This window comes from Diachasma alloeum, unplaced genomic scaffold (assembly GCF_001412515.2).
Source record: "Diachasma alloeum isolate Michigan unplaced genomic scaffold, Dall2.0 Dall_scaffold_00183, whole genome shotgun sequence".
Taxonomy (NCBI): domain Eukaryota; kingdom Metazoa; phylum Arthropoda; class Insecta; order Hymenoptera; family Braconidae; genus Diachasma; species Diachasma alloeum.
In genome coordinates, this window is record NW_021680349.1 from 1,677,989 (window position 1) to 1,700,070 (window position 22,082).

At 35.5% G+C, this 22,082-nt stretch overlaps 2 protein-coding genes across 9 annotated transcripts in view; one reads left to right on the forward strand and one right to left on the reverse strand.

Annotated features, from left to right (window-relative positions):
* LOC107047693 (thyrotroph embryonic factor) overlaps positions 1-22,082 on the reverse strand; it is a 40,630-nt gene that overhangs the window by 16,473 nt on the left and 2,075 nt on the right. For 5 of the 8 annotated variants that reach the window (XM_015270543.1, XM_015270511.1, XM_015270535.1 and 2 more), the window contains exons 1-3: positions 12,283-12,482; positions 11,753-12,212; positions 10,482-10,511 (exon numbers count right to left, since the gene is read on the reverse strand). In XM_015270543.1, coding sequence (XP_015126029.1) covers positions 10,482-10,511; positions 11,753-12,068 — 346 coding nt within the window. In that variant the 5' untranslated portion in view covers positions 12,069-12,212; positions 12,283-12,482. Of the gene's footprint in view, positions 1-4,132; positions 5,007-10,481; positions 10,512-11,752; positions 12,213-12,282; positions 12,483-12,659; positions 12,723-22,082 lie in introns of those variants that run through there. The other 3 variants (XM_015270503.1, XM_015270552.1, XM_015270527.1) reach the window with 3 other exon arrangements.
* LOC107047740 lies at positions 18,990-21,137 on the forward strand. The gene is made up of 2 exons (XM_015270565.1): positions 18,990-19,315; positions 20,594-21,137. The coding sequence occupies exons 1-2, from the start codon at positions 19,113-19,115 to the stop codon at positions 20,850-20,852; spliced, it is 462 nt and encodes a 153-aa protein (XP_015126051.1). The 5' UTR covers positions 18,990-19,112; the 3' UTR covers positions 20,853-21,137.

Genomic DNA, 22,082 nt, shown 5'->3' on the forward strand with positions numbered 1-22,082 from the left:
GGGGGGGGGGGAGAGGGAGGGGGAACAGGAAGATGAAGAAAGGAGAGCTGGCGAAAATGTAGCCGTTTATCTGCCTCGAAAACCCGGAAGAGAAGAAGTCTCGGTTGTAGTTCTTTGGGTCTCTTGAGGTGCGCCCCGGCCCGTGATCGTGCCGGACGGGCGTTCGAGCAAGCGCGCACCCCGGTTGGAGAAAGTAATCACGGCCCACACAGACACACTCAAATACAAGTTGTAAAGGTTAGGCACAAACGGACACCTCGGAAACGTCTCTTATTTTATCTCACGTCATTTTTTTTCTTTCTCTTTCATTTCCCACAAAAAAGAAACTGCGGGTTCCCAGCCGGCCTTTTTGTTCCTCATTTTTATTTTCGTTTTGAATAAATATGCTCGGAGGAATAATTTTCGAGACTCGGAAAAGAGAAAAATTTATGTAGAATGGGTACATACAGAACGGCTTAGAATACATATTAGACTAGCCGCTGTTATCTCCCATCCGCTTTATCATTTTTCAACTTTTATTTCTTTTTTTTTCTTTTGCATTTATCGCTTCGAAGAAAATGGGCTCACCTGGAGTGAAACGGAAGCTCCGCGGGTGTAATTAACGAATGTGGACTCGTTAGGTGGTTGTAGACACTATCGACATTGCGATAGTTATCCTTTTTTGCAGAGGTCGAAACAATGTTGATGAATCGTTAGCAAATAGAAATATCGCAATGTTAAGTGTTCTTTGAAATTCGAGGAATGTTGGGGATTTGAATTCAATTTGAGGTCAAATCGTTTAGGGAATTGCCTGTTCATCTTGGAAATTCAATCAAATATTTTAATGACAGCTGGAATACTTGAAATTTTTCGAAAATTAAACTTCAGGATCCCTTGAATTTTTGATGGATTGAAAAGATAGCAAAGTAGACACTATTGTCATGGCGATAGTTATCCTGTTGACAGAAATCGAAACGACGTCAGAGTTGATGAAGCTCATGTAAATATTTCAATGACAGATGGGATTATTGAAATTGTTATGAAAACTGAACATCGGATTCAATTGAATTTGTGATAGATTATCAGTACAGTAAAGAGCAAAGAAATTTTTTATTTTCAATGTCATGAATTGAGTTGAATTCAATTTCAGGTAAATCGTTCATCAAATTTCCTCTTCATCTTGAAAATTCCACAAAATATTTCAATGGCAGCTAGAATTCTTGAAATTGTTGTGAAAATTGAACATCAGATTCAATTGAATTTATGATAGATTGTCAATGCAACAAAGAGCATAGAGCTCTTTTTATTTTCTATGTCATGAATTGAATTCAATTCAATTTTAGATCAAATCGTTCATGAAATTCCCTGTTCATCTTGGAAATTTAAAAAAATATTTCGATGATAACTGGAATACTTGAAATTTTCGTGAAAATTAAACTTCAGATTTAATGGGATTTTTGATGAATTGAAAATGTAGCAAAATAGTTGATGAAACTCAAATAAATATTTCAATGACAACTAGAATTTTTGAAATTGTTGTGAAAAATGAACATCAGATTCAATTGAATTTATTATAGATTGTCAAAGCAGCAAAGAGGTTTCCTGATTTTTCAAAATTTGGGATGAAACGAAAGTTCCTTGGATGTAGTTATTAGACACTATCGGCATTGGGATAGTTAACCTTTTGTCAAAGGTCAAAGCGACGTCAGAGTTGATGAATCGTATGAAAATAGAAATATTGCAATTTGAATATGTTGAACATTCTTTGAAAATGAAATAATAAATGCATTTTTATCTTCAATGTCAGGAATTTGAATTCCATGTCAAGTCAAATCGCTCACGGAATTTTCTGTTTATCTTAGAAATTCCACAAAATACGTCAATGACAGCTGAAATACTTGAAAATTTGTGAAAATTAAACTTCAGAATCAATTGGGTTTTTGAACGATTGAAAATCTAGCAAGGAGTTTCCTGAATTTTCAAAATTTTGAGTGAAACGGACGTTTATTGGGTGTAGTTAACGAATATGCAGTCATTAGGCAGTTGACATTGCGACGGTTATCCTTTTCCTAGCGGTGGCAACGATGCCAGGGTGATTAATCCCATGAAAAGAGGAAAATTGCGATCACCATAGAGCTTGAAATGTCTTAAAATTCAAGTAATCCATTCATTTCAATTTTTAATGTTGTGAATTTGAATTCAATTTAAGATCACATCGTCCAATAAAATTCTTATTCAGCTAGAATTCTCCAACTCATTATAAAAATTAAACATCAGACTCAATCGAATTTTTGATAGATTAAAAATTTAAAAAATTCATGACCGAAAGATTCAATAATTTGCATTGTCATATCTACCTGGAAATTATAATTTCATTGAACATTCCAAGAATCAATAGCTTTTTCAATAACAAAGCAAAATTTTTCACATAAAATTTCAAAATTAATTTTTTAATACAGTAGAGTCAACAAGTGCTCTGAGAAATATTGTGTAATTCCGGAATTATGAGACACTGAAAAAGCCACAGAGAATGAGAAATGCCTCAAGGACTGCAATCAATTACAATGAGTTGAGAACATCTTCGGTTTTCTCTAGTGATAATAAACCTGTGGCACCCAATAATTCATCGATGGTAATTTTCAACGAACACCTCTGCGGTTTAACAATAACCAGTGACATGAAAAATTATTCACCCAGAATGATATACATTGGTGCGAAGCCATCGACGTCGTGTGGCTTCGTTTGGGCCGGGGATTAACTGCACATGTACGTGAACACTTCGGAAAAGGTCGTCGAGGTTACGGTCAGTGGGTCAGGGACTCTATCGTCCGGTAATCTCTATTCGTAATATTAAGACCTGTCAGTCTACAATATCCTATTATTCGAGAGGTAAAAAAAAGGTATTCAATAAAGTGTATTTGTATTGTCGAAAAAGTGTCTATTATCACGAGATTGAATGAAAAACCCCGGGGGATGGGCTGGCATTTGATTTTTCTAATGATGCCCATCCCTCTCGTCATTGTCAAGCGTCACTCCTGAGATAAAGACGCATAGAAACAAATTTCAACTGAATATCCTGTTTCATTCTATTTTTATTCTACGGCTAGCGCGAAACAAGATGATTTAACTCTGATTGATGATGAGTTTTGGGGGATATCTCCGTTTTCAGACATTTTTGTCAGCCTATTTTACTACTTCACTACTGAATTCAATAGTTTTATTTAAGAAACATGTTCATTTTTGTTGCGAAGCGATAACTTGAAGATAACTTTGAATGAGGTTCAGTTTCTTGAAGATAACTCGGAAGATGAAGGAGATAGCGACATTGTTGTTTAGACCTTTTTTGCAGATCTCATTTCAGTCGATGAAAAAGGTCTTAACAATAAATGCGGTTTCTCCTTCAGATTTTGAGATATTCATGAAAAACGAACCATCATCGTGAATTGACTTCTTATTTTACGATTTTTCTAATGATGTCCATCCCTCTCATCATTGTCAAGCGTCACTTCTGAGATAAAGACAAATATAAACAAATTTCAAATAAATATCTTGTTTCATTCTATTTTTATTCTACGGGTAGCACCAAACAAAATGACTTAAGTATGATTGACGATGAGTTTTGGGGGATATCTCCATTTTCAGACATTTGTGTCACCCTACTTTACTACTTCACTACTGAATTCAATAGTTTTATTTTAAGAAATATTTTTATTTTTGTTCCGACGCGATAACTTGAAGATAACTTTGAATGAGGTTCAGTTTCTTGCAGATAACTCGGAATCCGAAGGAGATAGCGACATTGTTGTTCAGACCGTTTTTGTAGATCTCATTCCACTCCACAAAAAAGGTCTGACCAATAATTACGCTATCTCCTTTCGATTCTAAGTTATTCGTGAAAAACTAACCACCAAGTTGAATTGACTTACTATTCCACGACTTTACTACTGAATTTGACGATCGTATTTCGACAAATGTGTTTCTTTCATTCGTAAGCCACTTTACTGATATGTGACAGTTTCTCCAACAACAAATGTTCCGTTTAACCTCGAATGAAGATTGCAATTGTCAATGAAAATTGATTCTCCGGCAACAGGTGAGTAATCACACGTGCCTCAACGGTATAAAAAATAATGCAGATGAACAATCATCTCACCATTCATATAAACATGATGCTGTCGCCATATATGCTGATACTGTGTCCACCTAGAGCTCGTACTGTCATCGTGAATAGAGGGTAGGGGTGGATGTACTTGATGCGCGTGTGTAGTAGGTGGTGGCAAATTTGGGGGCGGTTGTTGGGTTTGATGCGCAGGCGCAAGTACAATGTGAGGATGTGGGGGTGGTACTGTTGCAACTACCGCCTGCTGATGATGGGACTGTTGATTCGGATGTTGCTGTTGAGAATGGTGAGATTGATGCGACACCGGTACCGGTGGTGGCACCAACTGTTGATACTCCATTGCACAGCTCATTCGTAACCGATCGTTTGATTTATCAGCGAATACTATCAATCACAAGTTATTTATACTGAACACTAATATATTTATAGAATTCTTTATTGTTAAGATGTGTTCGGTATTACACCACAGGCTATTGACGACGTTAAGCGACAATTCTCACTGCATTAAATCATCTCAAACTGTTCATGATTAATTGCATTTGTTTGAACTTTTGTATCTTTTCCTCTTCCACTCGCAATCACAATCTCATGAACAGTCCTTTTTTCTTATGAAATTTTGATAGTCCGTAAAACAGGTGAAAACGGAAGAACATTGCCTAGAAATCTTCAATTATTTTCACAAATGATTAAGTCATTCGGTATCATGTAATTGAGGCTCGCAATGTCCCACACGTGAAAATCATCTTCATTAGAATGGCGAATCCCCGCCAACTGATGCAAAACGGAAAACGGAGGGGGAATTAATTTTGGGATTGAACTGGGGCAACGCGATAGTTCGTCGATCGCGTTTCACGTTCAAGAAGACACTGACGGCTCCGTTCAACAGCGGCGCGGCACGGCCACCGCGCTGGAGAACCAACCGTCGCATACCGGGCCCCACCGTTCAGAATAGTCTACACGCATGGAGAACCCCCTCCATAACCCACCCACCCATTTACTCTCGCCAATTCCCTGTCGATTTTTTTCCCCCTCTTTGGTGTTGCTAGATAAGTTTTATAGTGGATTGAGGGGACGTACCCCCTGGTGTCTATCCCCTCTACTGAAATCACTCGCTAGGAGAGTTTTGGACCATCTCCCGCCTGCGATTCTCGTGGCATTTGCCCATGGAGCCCGTGCGATCGAGTGGAGAGAAACTTCCGCGTTTGGAGGGGGTGCGAGGGGAGGAGGTGATTCAGGTTTATTACGTTCGTGTGTGTTGGTAGGGATATTGGAAGGATAAGGGCACGTGGTCCATTTCTGTTTCATGTGTTTATGATTTTTGTTATTGATTGTTCATGATTATTATGAGACTTCAGGGGGAGGGGGGATATATTTTTGACTGAAGTTTCCGCTAGGTTTTTTGGATTTTTTTTATTATGGTGCGATTGTATGCGAAATTTCAAGAAATTTCTTCATTGGAAATTTGAGATTTTATGGCGGATTTGAGGGGCGCGGGGAAATGGGGAGATTTATGATTTTTGTGAATTGATTATTCATGATTATTATGAAATTTGGAGGGAGCTATTAATTTTTGACTGGTTTCGGGTAGGCTTTTTGGATTTTTTTTTGTATGGTATGGTTGCTCCCAAATTTTGAATAATTTCGTCATTGAAAATTTAAGGTTTTATGGTGAATTTTGAGGACGTATCCCCTGGTGTCAATCCCCTCTAGTGAAATCACTCGCTAGGAGATTTTCGAACCATCTCCCGCCCGCGATTCTTGTGGCATTTGCCCATGGAGCCCGTGCGATCGAGTGGAAACTTCCGCGTTTCGGAGGGACGCGGGAGGGAGGCGATTCAGGTTTATCACAGTCGTGTGTGTCGGTAGGGATTTTGGAAGGGTAAGGGCACGTGGGTCCACTTCTGTTTCATGTGTTTATGATTTTTGCTATTGATTGTTCATGATTATTATGAGATGTTATGGTTGCACTCGAATTTCAAAAAATTTCGTCATTGAAAATTCCAAATTTTACGGAGAAATCATTGGTAACTGTAAATGTATTCTTGAATTTTCAGTGAAGTGTGGAATTTAGTGATTTTTTACCCCCAAATCGAATCCAATGTGACTCTCCTGAGAATTAGTAATCGATTGGTCATGAAATCTCAATTTTTCAATTTTTCTAGCATTGTAATATATTTGACGTATCTGGCCTCTTTGCAATAAAATTAATTTGTAGGAAATCCCGGAATATTTGTATAGATACAGCGCATCTTTTTTCACGAGATTTTACTAAAATTCCAGTGAAGAATGTGTGGTATGCTAGGGAGAAATTCCAATATTTCAAGTAAAAGTTTCACAAAAATTGTAATGTTCACCCAAGCTATTAGAAATTCACTCCTTTCAACTAATGAAAAAAATGTTAGTTTCATCGTGAATATTTTTATTTATATCTTTCAATATTTTTAATAGAAAGCACACGAAAACATTGGAATTTTTACTAGAGTTTTCGAATTTTCTATTAGAAGTCAACAAATACGAAATTTTCAATACTTTTTTCTCTTCATGAGATTCGATTTTATACAACAAAAAAGGTTTTCGAAGGTAAAAAAAATGTCATTGCTGACTGATAAATACTATTGAGAGGAAAAGCTATTTCTTCTAAATTTGACTGACACTAATTATCCAAAAAATCTTTCTATTTCGTCTCAAAAAATTTGATTGATTGACAAGATTTGACGAGTGAAATCTCCAAATATACTAGTGTGGTGTGGTCCGTACAAAACTGTAAGAGGTACTTCGATATCGTTAATGGATCACTCCATCGTTTACAAACAATTTGAAATATTAGTGAACGAGAGCGTTAAACGTATAAATTTAGTGATTAGTGTAAGACCTGTTCGAAGGAGAAATAGATAAAAATGAAAGGAGAACGATATAGGAAATCATGCGAAAAGGAGCAGGGTCGAGAGAAACATTTCACTAGACAGTGGTGAAAGTAGCCGAAAGTGAAGTTGCCTCATACCCGAGGGACTGGGCCAACGGCGAGAACCAGTATCGTACGAGTCAGCTGAAGTATTTTTCATTTGGGCGTTTTCTTTCGTAATTACCGAATTAAAAAATATCTTCACTTGTCGATCTAGATCGCAGATAGTGGGTGGGAATTTCATGACCCGTAATCACTCATGACGTTTTCAAAGAGATGTTCGTGTATGAAGAAGAAAATTTTAGCCAACGATTTCTCTTGAACGAGTGATACGATTAAATTTTTTTTTACTTCATTTTTTATTCTGAACGCGATCGTCTCAGTACTTTTTAGATTACGGAAAAACTATGGGATTCGAATTTTTTTCTTATAAAAGAATCGACGGAAAAACCTAGGGCTTTCTCCTATAATTGCTATTAGAATTCAACTTAAAAAATGAATTTGTTTTTGCGCTGATTTTATGTAAAAAATTTACTCGTTTAGAAAAAGTTGGAAGATATTGACTTTTCTGACTCTTTTAAAATTTTTTCATTAAGGATATCCAAGTACTTTGGGTATTTTTTCTCCAGTGGAATGCTTTTCTACTTTTGTAGTCGAACATTCCGGAAATATTACAATAATTTTATGGTTCTCGATATTGAATCGTTAGAAAACATTTCAAAAATTCGAAAAAATTAGCAAGTTTACTTTTGGAGGAAGATTCATTAAATAATTTAAAAATTGCCTTTTTTTTTTAAATTACGAGTATTTTTTATAAATAAACAATCAATTTCCCACTATCAAAACCATTTGTTCGAAATCGTAAGAAATTTATTCATAAAAAATAAGCTTTCCGAAAGTTTAAACAATTTTAATTATTTATTTATAAACAACGAATTAAAAAAAGAATAATTCTGTGAAAAATGTTAATTTAAATAACTTGAATATCCTTAAGAAAAAATTTCTGGGTATGATTTCATCAATTTGGTACTGAGGAATAAGAAAAATTGGAGCGGGAAAAATCCAACCGAATTATTTTTACAGAAAAAAATCTCCAGAATGATTCGTGTAGAAAAATAAAAATCTATGAACGTTAAGAAAACTATTAGAAAGCCGAGTGAACGGAGAAAAAATCATTATTCGTCCCGCACATTTGCCATTTTACCCCGACATGGGGTGGAAAAGACCTAGAAATGGATTCCGCTCCGCGATTACTTGATTTGTTTTGCAATTTTTCTCCAACTTTTTTCACCGTGTACTATTATACGAGCATTAAAATACATCTGTTTGCCAGCTGTTTGACTCCTCTAACGAGGACCAGTGGAGGATGTATACATGTAAATATTAGTACTCAATGTCATTAGACTCATTAATTCCCGTATTACTGCTTAAACTTGGTGCCAGCTGAGTTTCGAAGGTGTCTTAATGAATAACTCGCCTGTCACCGCCAGAGAGATGAGGAAGGCGGTACAATAACACGAGTTAACAGCTCGAAAAAATTTCCAAAGGTGATTCGTAGAAAATCTCGGCATGGCTGTTTAATATATTGTACGAAATATTAACGATGACCCTGAACAAATATCGATTATTCGAGGTTGAGTGGTTCCATTGACTCAGGTAAAACAAGGGGGCTCCGGAACAGATATCTGTGCGTGATTCAATTATGAATGGCGTCTCATATCAATACCCATCGAAATAATGTTTACAAATCGTTGTGTTCCAAGAAACGAGAGGAGGAGAAACTTTCCATTAATATTTACGTCTCAATTGTCGTACATGGAGATAAATTTTCTAGAAAAATTAATGTGCACCATAATTGAGTCGTAATCGGACTAAGAATTTTCAGGACCAGAGAAATTCTCGTGTGGCACCAGAAAAATTATAATAATTTGCACAGTGTTGAACAACAATTTTTCTGGTGCTGCACAAGAATTTTTCTAGTGCTAAAAAATAATTTTTTCGAAGTGTGTAAATTGCGACTCGTTTGTGGTGCTAGAGTTTTGGCAAAAATTACCCGCACGTTCCGTAAATTTTCCCGGGCCAACGGAGAAAAATGTACTATTCGTCTCGCAATTTTTCCGCGATTCCGAGAATGATTCATTTATTCCAAACGAGATTCGTTAAGTATTAATGAATGATAGAGTTGAATATGATCAAATAAATATTCGTTAATAGTTAACGGATGGTTCAACAAGTCTCCTCAAATATGTATTTGTTAACTATTAATGAATGAACATTTGGCGAGACCGAATATTTGTTAATATTAACTAATCCTTTCTACACTGTTAAAAATTTTCGTCTGAAATTTCCGGTACATTTTTTGGAAATTTTTATCGAATTTAACCCTAATCTGGTCACTAAACGCGCCCCTGTGACTTGGTCACCTCTAACGTTACCGGATTCTCTCTACACTGCTCGGGCGCGTTTAGCGAGTTTTCGGCAACGTCGCGTCATGAGCAATTTCATTTAACATGTCAAAAAATAATTCATCTGCTCGAAATAATTTGTTTTATTTAGGAATTTTGGGGAAATATCTTGTGTTAAACACAACTATGATTTTTTAGGCAGTTCACTTGACAAAGTCAATTTTTCCGGTTAGTCAGTCAATTGTAATTAAAGAAAAATGACGCGCGGTGGGGTTTCCTTCATAGGATGATTAACCAATCTACGGTTAATTACCACTGAAATTTCAAGGAATTTCGTCATTGAAAATTCAAAATTTCGAGGGAAAATCAAAGAGAACTGTAAATTTCCGTTCCATTTTTCCCTGAAAATCAATAGAAAATCAGAAAATTCAGTTAAACATATTCTAGAATTTTCAGGACAGTGACACTGAATGCGATTTAGGGGGTAAAATCATGAAATTTCAGATTTCAGTGAAAATTCAATGTCACGTGACACTGAATATTCATATTAGATTGGAAATTTAAATAAATTAAAGAATTCTTGTCTTCATGCTGCTTAAAATTCTGGAATTTTACTGAATGTTCAGGGAAACCAGAAATTTCATGATTTTTTTTCCCCAAATCGCATTCATGAAATTTCATTTTTTTTCTAACAGTGTATCAGTATAATTTCTCTCCAACTGTTTTCTCCGAGTACTGTCCACAATGTTGCTATTTTTATCTCGTCAGCAATATTGAATTGACATTTTTCCCCACATGAAATTATCGACGCACCAAATAGCCAAACGAAATAGAAATCGCGTGTATTATTCCACATTTCAGAGTCATTGATGATTGTACAGTGGTGTAGAGCTAAGCAAGAAGTCAAAAGCACACACGACACAGGAAATGGCGTAGTACACAAGGACGAAACATTCACGACAACGACTATGCTAACGAGTCCTCTCGGTCGGATAAACTCGGTAAATAATAAGTTGCAAAAAGAATGAAAAAAAAATGACTGTCAGAATTGAAGTAGAATATTGTGATGACTTACCCTTAAGAGAGGATGTTATCATAGGATCACCTGCAAAAAGTTATTGAACGAAATTAGGAACAAGATTACGCCAACAAAGCTGAAGTCATAAATGCCATCAGATTATTCTTATGTACCAAAGTTATTGTTATTATAAGTCTAAATAAATATTCTCACCAATTGATACTAAAGCATCTAATAATAAGTGATGATAATAATCGAGCAATGTCGCACATATCCTGCGTTCAGATTGAAATAGGTTATTAGGAAATAGAGATGCGCACCACCGCATGCGTTATCCTGTAACGTTTTATTATCCTCGTCAGCGAGATGGAACGCCTTGCGAGCGGCCAAGACGTGTCCTTGGTCTTAAAAAATGTACACGTGCTACTAGGTTGCTTAGATTTTTCCAAGATTGTTAGCCACGCGATAGTAAGAATCTAATATACATACCCAGAGATACAAATACCATCTTCATAAAATATTTTTCATACGCGAAATTGTTCGTTCATTGTAAATCATTTCAAAAAACATTAGTAGATACTTCTCATGAATACAAAAATTTAATTTTCCGAATGGACAGGCGCATTTTCATTGTCATGCAATTTAACAAATAAACAGATACCTAAATCACGAAAATAGCCAAATTCGTATCCAAAATGCTTTCTTATTCACGATAAATTCACCGTTACGTAAGTCATTTTTCTATTTCTCCAGTGAATACAATTTTTTTTCGAGGAAAAATCTCAACTGATTTGTGTACGTGAATTTCCGCTTGCAATCGCAGTTATATGAGCAACATGTAATAAGAATAATGGAATATAAAGGGGATTGAGAATGTGAGATTGTGGGTTTTTTGGAGAAATAAGATGTGAGAGAAATGTACATTTATATTTATCTAAAGCGTGCGAGGAGAAAAGGAGAAAAAAATATCGTGGAAGTGTTCATAAATAATTCATGTACGCATAAAATCTGTCAGTTCCATGAGAATAAACTTGCAACGCCGGTGACGATGTCATTCTCTTTTTGTCTTCCCCTTGTCTTTTGCTTTTTTTTTCGCTCGTCCTAATGTGGGATTTTTGCAGGCTTTTCTTTTGAATAGTAATATACCTAAAAATTTGCAATCCATTTGGCGATTAGGCTTAGCGTGTCTCGTATTCCGCAGAAGACACGATTGACCACAAGTCTAATAGCACATGATGTATTACCCTAATGAATTAACTCGAACGATTTTTTTCTACACCTGAATAAGCCATTCGATTTGGGAACAGGTCTTTAGGGACAGTTTATACCTGCAGATGCATCGTAAGGTATACTCTGACGCCTTATGGTGTTTGACAAACGTTGATAGTGCGACTGTGACTGCTGATGCTGCTGATGGTGTGGCGATGTGTCCTGGCTCGACTGTATCGACATTGACTGTTCACCAGATGTTGATAAATACGATTGGTTGCCATTCAATGAGCTAGATTGATGATTGTGAGGATGATGATGATGGTACGGTAGCTGATACTGAGACTGTTGATGAAGATTGTACTGATGATGCGGATAATTCATACCCCACACATAGTGCTGCTGCCAGGAGGCGCCAGCCTCTGTCTCAGACATGCCCTTACTTGAGTATTATCGTTCCTCAACTCGATCAATTCACTGCTTAAAATTTGTTTTTTTCAATAATTGTGCGATTTAGCTTCTTGCGTGGTGAGAGGGGTCCATGAGCGAGCGTTAATCCAAACTCCAATCCATGGAGAACTGAATATTGAAAATATTATTTTGTCAGATATAAAATCCCTCGGGTCGATCATCTTTATGATATCCATACCGTATCATCCGACCCGAACATCTCCATTGGTGTCTCTATGACTCACAACAATATCTCTGTTTCGGATATTCACAAAACTGCCCGACCACCAACAGATAACTTTTTGGAAAATTTAATAATGAAATCCAAAAATTTGATATCACTCATGTATATTCGTCGTCTACACATGCAGCTTTTTTTTCTCATTCCAACGGGTTTTGTATGAGAACAGATGGAAAAGAAAATGAGTTGAATTAATTAATATGCAATAAAATCAGAAACAGGGATAATTAAAGAAAAATATATGCACACACACTCATCCACTCCTCACTCACTCGCAAATCCAACCACTCATAGATAACATTCTCCCTATTTTTACTGATATTGCCGGGGTTCACCTTGATGTAGGTTTAATTTGTTTAGAATTTAATTATCTGGGACTCGAGTTTTTTCGGTAGTTATGATAACAATCGTTTAAAGACGTTGGGTATACACAACGGGCTCTGACGATCAACTGAGCCAACGATTTAGCAAGGAGGGTCGACTGGGGCGGCTCGGTGAGGGCAAGCTGAGGATGATGGGGGTTGCTGGCGTTGAGTTGCTCCACGTGCACAATGAGGCACGTTTTCGTGTCACGTGCCCTCACCATCATCTCTCTACGAGTTTATTTTTGTCCATTCTATCACCAATAATACTTCAACATTGATATAGGCATTGGGTTTAATCCGGGGGGTGATCTGTGGTCAGGGATGTGTCAAATGTTTTTTTTTCCTTTTTTTCTTTTACGGCGATTTTATTGCAATGCAAGTGCGGTTGCAGATCGGGTCGACGATTCGGGTCATTCTGGGACGTTGCACTTACGCAAAATCACAAAATCCAAACACAGTGGCTAATGGGCAGATTGATAAACGGTTTAGATAAGCGGATAGCAAGCAGACAAGTTTGTATGATGAAGTTTTGTGATATCGTGGGGCTGGGATTTGAACAATGATTTTTACGGCGTAATCTCATTCACGCATGCAGGCAGGAAATAATTCGATAGGGAAATCTAGGAATCTATTGGGATTTTGCTTGGAAATTTTTCATCAGTTTTGTTTTTTTTTAGAGAAACAGGAAATCATTTGATTTTTCGCGTGATTTTACTATTCTGTTTTTTTGTTTTTGTTTGTTTTTTCCTCTGTATTATGACGTGTTTATTATGCGGAATTTAAGGGGAGACGTTCGGGAGCTCCATATCCAAACATTCTTATGGAAAAATTAGGTATTGATTTTTTGAAATTGAATATTGATTTGAATTTTAAGCCAATGAAATTTTCTATCGAATTTTTCCCGTAATTGTGATTACAAACCCCTCACGTGTCTGGATTAAGGATCTGGGAGAATACGAATTACGAATTTTTTTAAATAGAAATCTGGGGGACTGAGAATAGCAATGTCATTCAATAAATTGTATCTTTGGACTCAAAGGGCTGTATTTCAAAGGAATCCCACAGATACGGAGCTTTCCGATTTAAATGTATTCGGTAATAGCAACGACATAACTGGATATAATGAACTTTTGTGATATCGTATTTGGTGGATGTGAACAATAATTTCTACGTCATAATCTCATTCACACATGCACTTACGGAATAATTCAATAGGGGAATCTAGGAGTCCATTAGAATTTAGGGTAAAATTTTGCTCATTTTTTTTCAATTTTTTTATTTTTTGCAGATCTATATTTTTTTGGGATTACGCAATGGAAATTCATGGGCACAATTTTTTTAGAACAATTGGTAAATCCATGCCCAAGAATTTTTATTGAAAAATCATCTATTAATTTTTTAAAATTGAATATCAAATCAAATTTTAAGACAAGGCAATTTTCTATTAAATTTTTTCATACCTACGATTACAAACAACTCACGTGTCTACATGAACAATTTTTGAAAGTACGAATTGCTATTTTAGGAAATTGTCGATGGAAAATAGAAATCGGAGAGAATGAGAATAGTAATTTTATTCGATAAATTACATTTTTGAGGCGAAGTTTTGTGATATCGTATTTCCTGGATGTCAACAACTATGTCTACGTCATAATCTCATTCACACATGTACCTACAGAATAATTCAATAGGGAAATGTAGTTTTCCATATTTTTTTAATTTTTTTGCCTAATTTTATTCTCCTGGTATTTCTCCTTTGGAAATTCATGGGCATAAATTTTTTTAAGACAATTTAAGACAAATGCCCACGAATCCATGCCCAACAATTTCTCTAGAAAAATCACCTATTAATTTTTTTAAATTGAATATCAAATTAAATTTTAAGGTGATGCAATTTTTTATTGAATTTTTCCATACCTGCGATTACAAATCTCTCACGTGTCTACATTGGCAATTTTTAAAAATACGAATTACTATTGCTGGAGATTGTCGTGGAAAATAGAAATCTGAGAGAATGAGAATATTAATTCCCTTCAATAAATTGTATTTTTGGACTCAAATATCTGCGTTCCAAATAAACCCCACCGATACAGAGCTTTTCGTTTTGAATGTATTCGAGAGAGCACGCTGTGGTCCACGTGACTAGATTTTCCACCCCACCGCCCGTTATGCATTCCCTCATTCATTCTCAAAATACGAGTTTTCCCACTGAATGCGCCTTAATTAATTCGCAATTAATAGCTCCACTTGAGTATTTTTGGACGCCATTGAAATGGCCGTTTTCGTTTGAATATTAAGGGGAGATGTCAACATGAAATTGTGTAGAATCCGATGAATCGATGAGAGGTCCTCATGCGTGTCGTTTCACTCGTATATCGTTTAAATTCCCTATAAAATCTCAATTTATATTTCAATCCTCAGGTGCTTCGTGCAGTCAAGGATAGTGTCACTAGGCTTCGACCTGTTTTTTTTTTTGTATATCTCTGCAGCCACAGGAAATTGCTTTAGTCCAGTTATTCCTGGCGTTTTTCATCCATTCCGATGGGACAACAAGTCCACGTTGACGATACTTTTTATCAAATATATATTTGTTTACCGCAATGTATCGCAATGAAAACCAGTAATTGTGGAAACCGTCTGGATCAAGAAGTCACGAGGCATGTCGCGTGAACGCACTTTCATCCCCTTATTCCATTCATCCAACTCGCAAACTCACGTATACATGTATTCCGCCGTGAAATGGAGCACTTGAAAGGGCAGCTGCAACCCCCACAATTTTCTCGGAATCATAGCGTCAACTATAAATATAACTTAAGGATATCCAAGTATTTTTTAGTTTGGTGCAGACCACACTATAAATTTAACCATTTTCAAACATCAAATTACTCACGTAATTGCGTGAAAAAAATTTGAAAAAAATCATGAATATTCAGCGTTATTCCAATAACATTTTGTACAGAATTATTTTTTTTAAGCATTCGTTGTTTATAAATAAATAATTGAAATTGCTTAAACCTTCGGAAACCTAATTTTTTTCAACATCAAATCGATTTCTGGTAAAATTCTGAAGATGAATAAATTTGTTACGATTTATGCGCATACTTTTCAAAAATTAAATTATTTAAAATTATGCGCAAAAGTATTTTTAACAGTTTGGTGCAGACTAAACTACAGATGCAACCATTTTCGATTATGGAATTTGTCAATTAAATTGCGTGAGAAAAAATTGACAGAAATCAAGAATTTTTTTTTTTAACATTTGTTGTTTATAAATAATTTCTGGTAAAATTCTGAGTATGAATGAATTTGTTATGATTCCGAACGAATGATTTTTATGGTGGAAACTTGATTGTTTATAAATTATTTGTAGAAAATTTGCATAACTTTCAAAAATTGCAATTTTTGACTGAATTCATCGATCTTTCTCCAAAAGCACAATTTATAATTTTTTTTTCAGATTTTTAAAATATTTTCCAATGGTTCAATATTAAGATTCAAATGCAGACCTGCAAGATTTTCATTAAAAAATCACTGTAAAATTCCCAGAAACTCACGGCCAAATGGGGCTCAAATAAAAGCTCTGATTTTCGACTAACAAAAGTAGAAAAGCATTTCACTGGAGAAAAAATCGCCAAAGTACTTGGACATCCTTAAACGAGTATATTTCCACCAAAAGACATCGAGTGTAATTATCCTAGATAATCTCCGGATCTCCTTTACCCTTGATCTCCGGAAATGACGTCATTCGAGTGAATGCTATTGTGGGTGAAACACAATTTTTTTTCTCTCCTCGAATGGCAATTTTACGAGTCTCTTTGATGATTATTATTTTGATTTGGGTGATCCATCTTTTTCGTGAAATAGGATACGTTTAAATTAGTGGAGTAATGATACCCATTATTTTTTAAGGGGGGATTATCAACTGTACTGTGATTACCAACTGCAATGCCAGTTTGCCCCGGCGTTTAGTTGAGTGAGTGATGCTGCAAGGACACAGGATGTTAAAACCAGCACGATTTGATGATCTCCGCGCGACACTTTCCCACGTAATTTACTTGATTCGTTTCCCGCCACCTTTGAGTATCCTGCAGGTGTAATTCTATCTATTGTTTGCATATATTAAGCATGTTTATCCACTTTCCAAAAATAGAGTTTTTCGTATTCGGGGGAATTGTGTAATTTTTTAGACTGATGTCGAAACATATCACTAGCGAAGCGGTAAAATGGTTTAAATCAATTTAGCCCTTAGCTGAGTTATCGAAGAATATCTCCCAATTTTTGTAATTACTTTTTTGTAGAGAGAATTGAGGGCTACAAAACTCTGCCATGCGTTTTTCAATAAATATTTTTTTTTTAAGGAAAATCTAAAAATGTCGATATTTTTATGTTACTCATTCGGTTAAGAATTTGCTTGAATTGTCCAAGTTCATTCCTTGGATTTTGTTATGAGAAACAAATAAAAATACAGCGGAAAAACTTGGAAAATTCAGTTCCCAGAAATAGAATAGAATAGAATTCAATAGAATTTCTTTGAGGAAACATTAGCTTTTTCTAATAATGTAAATATAAGAGACTTGGAGCCGCATACAATCTCATGCTAATGCCTTCATTCGGTGTATATTGGCTATTTTATCCCGAAAAATCAAGTTGGATTGTTGGATTAAAATTTCTAGCAAAATGCAGAAGATATTGGTAGAAAAAGAAAATTGTTTTTGTTTAGTTTTTGAGATTTTCAATGAAAATCCTTTAACTCTAGTATCGCCGTATGTTGATAATTCGTATGGAACTTCTGTTCTGATGCCTGATTTTATTGGAAATTTATAACTGCTTCAGAGACCGGAAATGAGAAAAATGGATAAAAAAGATCGTCAGGATATAGGGGTAATTATGGACAACAATACACGCGAATCACACCGAATTGCAGACAATATCTATTGTGAATTATGTAACGATGGGTTTTCTACGTTGGTGGGCTCAGATTTCGGCATAATCATAATGTCTCAATAAAATTATTTCATTACACATGAAATTAGTGAACTGTAAAGGCTAATTTTTATAATATTAAATCAATTATCAATCAATTTTTTCAAATTTCTAACTCTTTCATCGATCAGTAATTGAGTTAAAAAAATTGACGATTATTTGCTTAATCGAAAATGAAAATTATTTTCCAATTTCAATGAAGATCAGTAAACTCAAATTATTTTAAGGCAATAATTAATATCACTAAACTAGTGATTATTGCCGATCCCTGCGTAAGCTATTTTCTGACTTTGCTTGTTCCACGGATAAATTATGTTATTCTCGGCAATTGATAAATAATAAGCCAATGTCCACATATAATCCCCATAATTAATACTACAATCATCCCCCGTCGAGATAAATGTTTAAAATAATTAATTATTAATTAATTATATATTATACAATTAATCAGATAATATATTCATAATCATATTATATTCATTAATATAATAATTAATAATATTCAAATATTATTTTTTGAAAATATTTAATAATAATAAACAAAATATCTTTTTCGCGGAATTTTCTTGCTGCCCTCGTGGTAACAAATCGACTGTCACCTCAGAGCCGCTGGATGTCGTCGACAGATGTCAGCAGGCAATGGCAGTGATCGCCACTGCCCTCTAACACCGACAATTGGAAGCCCCTTTTAACATTTACCCCACTCCCACGTGCTCCCACCCACACACCCGAGGTTTTTCCTCTCTTTAATCACGTGTGCTTGTAATCCTCTTTAAAACATTCTGCTCTGTATCTATTCTACAGAGGTGTACAATGCATCCAAAGGGCCCAGTTCCCCAGGTCCCCTGTATTTAATATGAATGAGTTTAAATTAAAAGCAACTTGGATGAATGGAAGGCAGAGCCGAGGCAATACTATGCGAGAATTCGTCTACTTTATTATTTCTCTATCGAGCAGAAAAACATACCTGATGCTCTTTCCAGGGCATATCTCGATGCGCGTTGCCTCGTTTCCATCTTCCGATCTTCGCACAGTCGTTTTTATAAATTAAATGTCTTCAGTTTTACCGATTAACGATTGATAATTTAGATACTAGTACAGACCCAATGGTGTGCGGGACAACTTACCTGAAATCAAAAAAGAAAAATCATTTCAGTTTGCTGAATTATTGGATCAATGCGGCGTATGGAATTAATCATTATGAATTTATTGAAAATAACAATGAATAAGCAAGTCGAAAAATTTGAAAATAGAGTGATTAAATAAATGAATGTGTATCCATGACAACAAACATCAATAAAAAAAAGTTGTTAAGACATAGGCGCATTCATATTCAAATCCGACAGTTCAATCCACACATTTCTCCACTAAATATAACTAATGAAATTCCTGTGATGACGAAAGTTAACTGAAAATTTTAAAAGTGAGGAAAATAAGAGAATGGCTCCGCAGAAAACATCACAATTCGAGAAACTAGTGGTGCGCGCCATTAAAACACTCCAAGACATTCAGGGTTCAACATCTAAGGAGATAAGTAACTATCTCTCGCGGGAGTATGACGTTCCGAGTGAAGAAATTAAGAGGCAGGTTCAGCTTGCTCTTCGTCGTGGCATAGATTACGGTCTTTTGAAGCGTCAGAAAGGGTGTGTTATCAATTTACACTAATTATCAACAGGCAAAATGTTGATCAAACAGACTGGAATAACTGTATTTGCAAATTTTTTTGCTGAAATTTCCGCTATATTTCTGGGAAATTTTTATCAGTGAAATTTTAAAGAATTTGGTAAATTTTCGAGAAATCGGGGGAAAATTGGAATTTCAGTTCAATTATTGCATAAAAATTGTGAGAAATCAGAAATTATAGAAAAAATTAGGAAAATTTCATCATTACATACAAGTTTTTTTATTGCAATATTTTCTATAAAAATTTCGGATATAAACTCTATTTCTTTCGCTCTATCGTTTTGCTCTTATTAAAAAAATCCAACGGAAAAGTTTAGAAAATTTCAATTGATAAATATCCGCAGATAATATGTCAATAAATTGTATAAAAACATCAAATTCTATTGATTTTCTCAATAAAATATTTTTTATTGAAAAAAAACTGAAAAATTGAAATTTGTCAATAGAATCGACGAAAAAAGGCTGAGATTTCCTGGCAAACAAGAATTTTTGCTAGGTTTTTCTACAAATTTTTTTCGTCCGTGCCGTTAATTAAAAATTCAAGGTATATTGACACTAAATATTAATGTATTTCTTAGAATCCCACGTGAGTTAGAGATTATCGTTTTCCTGTAGCTCACGAATTTATAATTTCATTAAATTTTCACTGAAATTTCAAATTTCATGATTTTTCCCCCGAAATCGAATTCAATGTCGCTCCCCTGAAAGTGACTAGTTAACAGTTCATGAATTTTCTAATTTTATTCTAAAGGTCTGATTGATTTCCTGTATAAAATATTTTCTATTGAAAAAACTCTGGAAAACGTAAATTTTTCAATAAAATCGACGAAAAAATGATGGAATTTTCTAGCCAACAAGAATTTTCGCTAGATTCTTCTATAGATTTCTTTCGCGGGTGCACTTAATCAAAAATTCAAGGTATATTCGCATTAAATATTAATGTATCGCTTGGAATCCCAAGTAAATGGAAGATTCTCGTTTTTCTGCAGCTCAAAAATTTAAAATTTCACTAAATTTTCACTGAAATTCAAAATTTCACGATTTTTTCCCCGAAATCGAATTCAATGTCGCTCCCTTGAAAGTTACCTCTATAAAAGTTCAAATTTTGTTCTAAAAGTCTGGTTGATTTTCTCTATAAAATGTTTTCTGTTAAGAATTCCTTAAAAAAAACCCAGAAAAACAGAAATTTTCGCGGCACGAAAATTTGCATTTTTCTCTGAAATTCCGGTTGCTTCCAGGGGAACCTACGTGTTCAACAAAGAACTTGTGCGAAGTGCGCGAAGAGATGATGATACCCGTGAGTGTAGTACAGCCTTTAAAAAGTTGCGGGCATGGAGAAAGAGTAGAGGTAGAAAAAGATTGGGAAGTGGTAGGAAATCGCGAGGCAGGGGCCGACGGGGCAGAGGTCGCAGGCGAAAAAGAAGCGGAAGAGGAAAGAAGAGACGCGGCGGGCGACGGCGAAGAAGATCAAGGAGACGATCGAGGGGGAGGAAATGAACGACCAGACGAAGATTGTGAATTCTCTGGATTAGTGAAAAAAAAGATAAATTCCATGGACTCTGGCTTCCCGGTGCGACCGTCCCTGGGCCACACGGCCTTGTCGGCTAATGATAGTCCCGCTAATGATGCGTTCACACACGCTCACGCATCTACATGCCCTATCCATTTAAACCCGCCCGTAAATATAGTCATTCCATCCCTCAACACCCAAAAATACTAGAAACATTAGAAAGACACGAAGGCTTTTAACCACCCCGAGATAACAATAAATTCATGGGAACATTATCGAGTAAAAAACACTTCTATTTTTCCAACTTTCTTCTTTCAGTGGAAATGTTTTTTTTTTTTCAATGGTATTGGTTGCAATTATTTTCCCCGTTGGCAAGTGACAAAAGGCTGCGCGTTAACCCGAAAATATCCATCTCATGTGCGGTATGTCGAAATCTGGCATAAGTTCTGGCATAAAGCCCAAGAGTCGTCTTGAGTTTTCTTTGGCGTTGGCCTATCCCTGGGGGTATTAGAGGTAAAAGGCAAATGGTAATGGTGGTGATGGTGTAAAGTGCACGAGGAAACATCAAAGTTGAACCAAAAAAGAGAGAAATTGGAAAAAATATATAAATAAATAAAACGAACGAAGGAATGAATGCCAAAGTATTGGAGACTGGTGTTGAATACGTAGCTGTGTTTATTCGTCTATTTTCACAAGCCTCATGTCTCTTGCACTCTGTCCGTCAAACATTTTGACATTCGTCCCAACTCTGAGGCACAAAATGAGAATAAAAACTGAGGGAATTATCACTTTGAAGAGTTCCATGCTTGAAGAGTAAATTTGCGATAAAAATATATGTTCTCAGAGTGGTAAGAGGTGATTTCTTTTTATGATCTCTTAATGGATGAGCATTAACATGACGAGTCATTGTTTCAATGTCCTTTGGAATAATTTCTCAACGGGTTCAGCGGGTTATCTCGAGATGGAAATGTCGTTTATTATCGAAAAAACTATAATGCCACAATCTCTATTCAGAAAAATTCATTGCATTCGAAAAAAAAATGTATTAAACTTCATTTGTTAACCGCCAGCGAATTAGACCCACGAATCGATTAAACAAACCGTGTGAAAAGCTCGCCACAATGTACTGCTCTCCATACACTCTGACGCAATGAATGACCCTTGAGTGTATGCGCATACTTGGACAATATCGAGGGATCAAGTACCTAAATAAAGTA